This window comes from Protobothrops mucrosquamatus, unplaced genomic scaffold, assembly GCF_001527695.2.
Source record: "Protobothrops mucrosquamatus isolate PMUCROS unplaced genomic scaffold, P.Mucros_1.0 scaffold1477, whole genome shotgun sequence".
Taxonomy (NCBI): Eukaryota; Metazoa; Chordata; class Lepidosauria; order Squamata; family Viperidae; genus Protobothrops; species Protobothrops mucrosquamatus.
Window position 1 is genome coordinate 38,292 of NW_015387655.1, and position 7,353 is coordinate 45,644.

General features: G+C 38.3%; 1 protein-coding gene across 1 annotated transcript; it reads left to right on the top strand.

Annotated features, from left to right (window-relative positions):
- Positions 1-3,086: 3,086 nt before the first annotated feature.
- On the top strand, positions 3,087-4,252 carry GPR39 (G protein-coupled receptor 39; the record flags this gene model as incomplete). Its single annotated transcript, XM_015822144.1, has 2 exons — positions 3,087-3,124; positions 3,386-4,252. A coding segment is annotated over exon 2 (859 nt), but the record flags the coding sequence as incomplete, so codon positions are not given.
- Positions 4,253-7,353: the final 3,101 nt, after the last annotated feature.

A 7,353-nucleotide genomic window follows, 5' to 3' on the forward strand; every position in this document is an offset into this window, starting at 1 on the left:
TATATATATATATATATATAGTCTGCATAATTTGAAGATAATATATGAACTTTAGTGACCTAAATATAAAAGAGTAGCCTTCTACACCTTTAATAGTCGAGTACAAGCTGTGCCACGGGAAACTCCTTATTTTATCCAGCTATTAAAAGTACAAGACTCTTGCTTCTCTTGGCACCTACCACCCAATCAATACCAAGAAACACAGCGATACATCATTACAGCACTCTAGTTGCACAACACTAAGTCTTAATTAAGTGAGCCAGATCCATTGGAGGGGAAAGGAGAACAACAGCAAGGTGTCATGTGTGGTAATTTAGGAAGACATATAACACTGAAGTTTTTACCCTGTTTTATTTTAAATGCTCTTATTGGAAGGTTTCAAATGATGGACCGAGTCACAATTTTTCTTACGTTTTGTGTAAAAATGAATGCTGTCTTGCTGTTCGTTGTTTTGAATAGTCCCATTCAAAGGAACCCATGCACATCTACCAATTCAAAGTCTACCTGGCTGGGCTAGAAGGTAAATGGTTAATCGTTTGTTGTCTAAATACAGTTGTCTACTGCCTATCTATAGCACTCTAATCATTTTTCCCCCTTTCTGTTCATTTGTATCCAATTCTCAGATACTACCTGGACAACTCCCTGCAGTTTTCTAGGCAAGGCTTTTTGGAAATGGTTTGCCAATGCCTTCTTCCTTGGGCTCAGAGAAAGTGATAGGTTCAAGAGCACCCAGCTGACTTTCTAGCTGGATGCCTTAATCACTGCATCAAACTGACTCTCTCTAATCAGTTTAGAACACATAATTTTTTTTAAAAAAACCCATCAACTTAATTAAAGACATTCACAACCAACTATGAGACCTTGTTAACAAAACCAGTTCCTTCTCAAAATAAGGCTTTTCCAAAAAAGCTGGACCCGTCCCACCTTGGCACATTTCCCACACCTGCTATGTCTCCTTCAGAGTGCCATTTACTTCACCCAGTTTACATGGGAACTGACTTTTCTTGCAAGGACCATATCTAGTAGTGTTTTGTTAAAAGTTATCATTTCCTACCAGCCCAGGTAGACTGAAACCTCCCAGAATAAACCTTTCTGCCTTTGTGGCCTCTTTTGAGTGGGTTAAATGCATCCCATCTTCTTTTATTCATGTCCAGTCACACAAATATATGATATAAAGCTGCAAATTATTACCATGCCATAGGATTATATAGTGATTGGCACTAATATGGTTATATTCTGTGGAATATGATTATGATTGTGGTGCATAGAATATGTTCATTTTCTAACAATGGTTCCCCCAGTAGCTAATTCCTGTATTTAAGCACAAATTTCATAGATATGGCTAGCTAAATCTGATCTTATTATTTCTCATAAATTCTTTCTGTCCCGTATCTGCATCAGCGTGCATAAATATTTTATATGTACATTTTTCTAAGTCACGTGGTTCTGTATTCTTTTTTTTACATATATTTTGCAGCCCATCTTCTCCACCAGAAAACATAACTATGTTTTTTTCCCCTACTTACAGTATTCCTTCTTAAAATATACCTTTTACGTTATTTTTGCTTAGTTTTGTTAGTAAAACTATGTTACTAACAAATGTTGGCAGTTGGTTGGGTCATTGGTTCATTGGTATAATTTTATGTTATACATTTTTTTTCTCTGCTCAGCCACAGATGACCAAGCTAGTCAGGAGAGGTTTCATCTCTTCTTCTTTCATGGTCTACGAAGGAACATCTCTCCTTCTTCGGCTGGTCCCCAGCAGCTCACAAAATGGTATCATCCATCAAGGCAAAGAAGGAAGACCACAGACAAAAGTTGAGATTGAAAATGGGAGTTAAGGATACATTTCTTTGCTTTTTAGAGTGACCATCTTTTTAGTCATCTTTACTACTTCAATAGGAGGCTACAGAAGCATATGAAAGGGAAGCTTTAGTTTAGATACCTACCCTGAACAGGAGGTTAAACTCAGTGGCCTTAAATCCTATGATTTTATGGGAACTGAATAGTTTTGAAATCACCATTGGGCCTTTTCCAATTCTCTCCAGCCATCCTGGAATCAGCATGAAAATTATGCAGGCATGAAATCTCTTCTGCCTCTATTGGCTCTGTTTCAAGTTCCTGCAAGCATTTGAACTCCTTCCAAGCTAATGTAGTGACAATGCCTAACTGATTTTCTACATCCTGAGGCTGCCCTTGGACAGGGTGGGGAAAAGGGCAAAAAGACCACCTTAACAGAATCTTGTTGGATTGCAGCGCCAATATTAGCTCCATGAAATCAATGATAAAGAACAGACACAGCCAAGGAGGACTTAAACCTGTGTCATTTACAGGCCAGGGATGAATAATTTCATTGGCACATGTCAGGGGGAAAAAAGGTTTGCCAGGACTTTTTACCATTGGGCAAAAAGGAACAACTAACAGCTTTACCCTAACTATGTTTCCTCCCCCCAGATATTATAATGATGCACAGAATTTCACTGGCTTCAGAATCATTTGTACCAACACTGGCCCACTAAGGCCAGTGGATTCTGGATTTTCAGAAGCTCAATAAAGTATGTACAACTCTGTCCATAACCACCCACTGTCCATATAGTCAAGATGTCTAAAAATTTAAAAAAAATCCCTGCTAGAGGATGAGGAAAATAATTTCATTTTTTGAACTGATAAGTCATTGCAGAGGACAGCTGCTAGTTTGCCTCTAAAGCAGAAAAGAGGTGAAATTAAAGAGAGGAGGACATTAAAGAAAATTGTGCGGGTGGTGGGATTGTAAACTACCATACACTGCCTGCAATAGCAACCCTGCTTTGCTTCCCAGTTCTTAAAACAAGCAGGGAGGGATTTCAGGAAGGGGAACCGAGCCAGAGTATTTATCTCTTAGTCAGGTTGCCTCATTCCTTTTCAGCCCGCCTTATCGGCTTCATCAGTGACCACATCCCTTTCACTATTCAGTTCCAAGTTAATGTTTGACGGAAACGGCTGCCTTTCAGCCACAGAGAACAGATCTTGTGGGAAAGGGCAGAGACAACAACAGTATTGCTGGTCTGGTTAGCTGTCCTTTAGGGTGAATTGGGAGCTGTCTCCAGCGTTGAGCATTTCCTGTCTTTTCTCTCACTCAAAACAGGTGAACAAAAGCTTTCCTCAACTTGTGTTTTTCTCTCTCTCATTGTTGCTAATGTGATTGAGGCACAGGACTAATTCAATAAGCATGGGGTGTGGAGTGTGACAGAGGAAAGTTTTTATTAAACTTCATTTCTGTTCGTCCTTTCTTAGAACAAAAGATTCTTCAAACCAACCGGTCGAGCTTATGCTTCAAAGTAAGTATGTTGACTGTAAAATGTAGTAGAGAGTGACCTTTTTTCCTTCTTTCTGTTTCTGTACTTAGTTTTCCTCATGGATGCACCAAATGACCAGGATTGTTGGCACCTCATTGATCACAGCCACGTGAAAGATTTTGAAGTAGACCGATGGGTCAAGATCACCCTTGCCCTCATCTACAGCTTTATCTTTGTGGCAGGGATCTTGGGCAACAGTGTCACCATCCAGACTTCCAAAATCCTGCAAAAGAAAGGCTACATGCAAAAAGCAGTGACCGACCACATGATAAGTCTAGCATGTTCGGATCTCTTGGTGATCTTACTGGGGATGCCTGTGGAATTCTACAGCATCATATGGAATCCTTTCTCTACCACCAAAGGAGATCTAATCTGCAAGTTGTACAGCTTCCTTTTTGAGGCTTGCAGCTATGCCACTGTGTTACATGTGGCCACCCTAAGCTTTGAAAGGTACATTGCCATCTGCCATCCATTTAAGTTCAAAGCTACTTCTGGAACCTACAAAGTGAAGATCCTCATTGCCTTTGTTTGGATTACATCTGTGCTGGTCGCCCTACCCCTTCTCTTTGCAATGGGGGCAGAGCACCCATTGGTAGACATCCCAGACCATCAAGGGTTGACTCTCTGTGAAAAGTCCAAGACTCAACGTCTGCCTGAATTCAGTTTAAATGTGACAATATGTACCAATTTATCATCCAAATGGAGAGTCTTCCAGTTCAGTATTTTCACTGCCTTCATTGTGTATCTCATAGTATTGGTATCTGTAACATTTATGTGCCGGAATATGATTAAAGTGTTGATGGTCTACAAGCAAGCAACAGTGGAGGTAAAAGGAAGAGGAAATCAGTCCCAATTTCTAAGGAAAGCCGAAAGTCCAGAGAGCAGAGGATCCAAAAAACAGACTCTTATCTTTCTAGGTAAGTTCATAATGGAATTACCATATATCGATGGGAGAGGGATAGTAAGCAGGAAGAAATGGGACCATACAGTTACAAAACAAGAATGAAATGGAGGAGGAAGGATTGCCTGAAATGGGAGATTAATGGCAGAAGTGAAGTAGGCTTTATCCTTTTTCATATTTACTATTTCTTATTCATTATGGAAACATTCCTGCTCAATAGGAAGCAAGTGACACAAAAATTATATGGACTCTCTAGGGTGTAAGCATCATGATTGTGTATTTAAGAAGAATGGTTTTATTTCAGTTGCATTCCCTTTTTCTTTATGTGCAGAATCCATTGTCTGAGTTTGTCATAGTCTCCTATATGTATTTTAGGACATTTTCCCATCATTATTTAAAGAAAGCGCTCTATTTTTGATTTACAGCCATTGTAACCCCAGATACTCTCACTGTGTAAGGGTTGAAATTTTGCATCTCTTCAGTTAAGTATGTCCTGGGTGAGGGTGGAGTTCCTAGAATTCAGTTTGCTTTTATAGTGATGTTGCTTGATAACACTTAATTCTTTCCCCTTAGGCCAGGGGTGGGAAACGTTGGGCTCTTGTATGACTTATAGACTTCAACTCCCAGAGTTCCTGAGCCAGCCAAGTCATAAAAGAGTCAACGTACCCCACCCCTGCCTTAGACAAATAAGACGTTTGATGGCCACACAGCATTTCATAAGCAACAAGAAAGAAAGGATGGAATGGGGGTCTAAAATAGGAAGTATGATAAATATATTGATCCATGTTCATTTGAAATATGCTGGAAAAAAATCAGGCAATTATTTGAAATTTGTATCTTTGCAATACAGATCTTATCAGAAATAAATTATTTCTAAATTTGTAGGATTTACTTCTAGAAAAAAAAGTGAAGGTTTATTGACATAGGCTACAAACCTGAGCACCAAACTTGGAAAAAGACTTCCTGATATTGTTGGCCTTCCACATGAATTTGTTCAGGGTCTCTTTTAACTTATTATGTATTTAATAATAATGCTGACAGTCTATTTATAATCTGCATAATCTTGGGTTTTGCGAAATCAATTTGTGACATATATCCCATCAAATTCTACCACATCCCATCAATTTCTGTCATATAGCGGTAGCTGTATACAGTAAATACAATTAATCAATGAATTCAGACTTTCAGAAAACTGGCCCCAAAATGTATATTTAAGGTTGCCATTTTATTTCATTGGCCATGCTCCCTTGTCTTTAACATAACCTCATCATGAAAACCTTTCCTGATACATGCTGAATTTCTCTCATCTGAATATGCGTTGAGGGCCTAACACCAAGGCTACTATACCTGGACAGTAAAGACCTAGATAATCATTGAACAACAACTTTGTGGTCATCTGGTAGTCATCCACATGTTTCCAGTTATGGTAATCATAGCCTTGGGTTCATCTGGAGATGCCAGTTTTGCAGGCTCTGAAACCTCCTTGGGTTTCATGATTGCAGGATTTATATATGAATAGTTACTTTACTTTTGAACTGCTACACTTGTGCAGGTCTCTCTCTAAGTGTGACAGAATATATAGTTATGTGATTGATAGAAGCCATGCATTTGCCTAAAACTCTTAAGTGGAGGTTATAAATATAATATGCAATTGAAGGTATTGGATTAGAGGTAGTTAAAAAGATAAGCATTCTTTCTTCACTTTCTTTCAAATTTACACTGATTTTAGTAAAGCCTTGATAATTCTTAAATGCTTTCATATGTTGTTCTCTTCTGGAATTTTTTCTGCATTGTATTTATTAAATGATTGGCCATTACATTACATTTTACTTTTTCCTTGCCACATTCTCTTACTCTAAACCAGACATGTCAAACCCGCGACGTCACGTGACGTCACGCAACGTATCAGAGCTTTTTCGCCGTTGCCGGCAATGGGGTGGGCGCGGCTCCAGTATGATGAAACTGGCCCACAGGCCAGCAGTTTGACACCCCTGCTCTAAACCTTATTAAGTTGTCCTCTCCCCATCCTGAGAATCATGCCAGACTGTCATTCATTAGGCATCAGCACCTTATTTTGGTTTCTTGACTTTTCATCATGTTCTGTCTGAATGGTTGCCATTCCTTGTTTATGCTGGCTTGCCTGCTACAATTATCTTCTTCTATTAAACTATCATACGAGTGTCCACATCACCAAGCCAGGTGATCTTTTGAATGCCTTTGAAAGTCCACCAGATTTTTTGGGGGTGAAGTGTGGGGTAAACAAATGAAAATACATTAGCAACTATTGAGTATCTAAGTAGATTAGCAATTATATCTTATGCTTTCCTAACAGTTTGTGCTGTTACTATGATCTGTAGCTAACAAAACCTTCACTATTTAATTGACTGCAAAATAAATGCAGTGAATATTGCAAATTCCCTTCCCTTCATTTTGGGAAAAAAGAAACAAGAAAATGTGGATATTCTGTTATAATTCTGACCAGACACTAAAAATAAATAAAGCAAATAAGCTGGCATATTGTTTATTGCTGGTTTATTATTGCACTAAAAAGAATTGTCCATAAATGTAACTGTGAAAATTAATATCCCATTTTCAGCTGTGGAGGGTACTTTTCCTGTATTATTTTAGTAATCCCTACTAGGAGACCAAATGAACACTGAACAATGCTGAATTCAGGAAACTAACTTACATATTTGTACTTCATGGTGGGGCAATGTTGACTCACAAGTAGCCACAGAGTTCATAGTTAATGAGAAATTCTGATTCAGGCTCTAGATATTTTGCTCAAAGACTCTTTAATTCTTTACAATGTCTTTCACCTATATCTGTTTTAGTATCTCAGGAGATTTGTTTGAAGAACCCAGGATATAACACTGTTTTTGCTATTTTAACAAATAACTAACATGTTAACATATTTTTCTTATGGTTTTTCATTCCATATGTGGCATACTTAATAGGCCTTCAGTATATAGTTCCATAAGCTGAGGTCATTTCATAGCACTCTATCCTGTTATATATTAAGCAACATGTTTTGCTTCATCATTTTGTGAGTTGGGTTTTTCTCTTTTGTTGATATGCTTCAGCCAATGTGATTAATAATTTTATAACCTGTGCTTC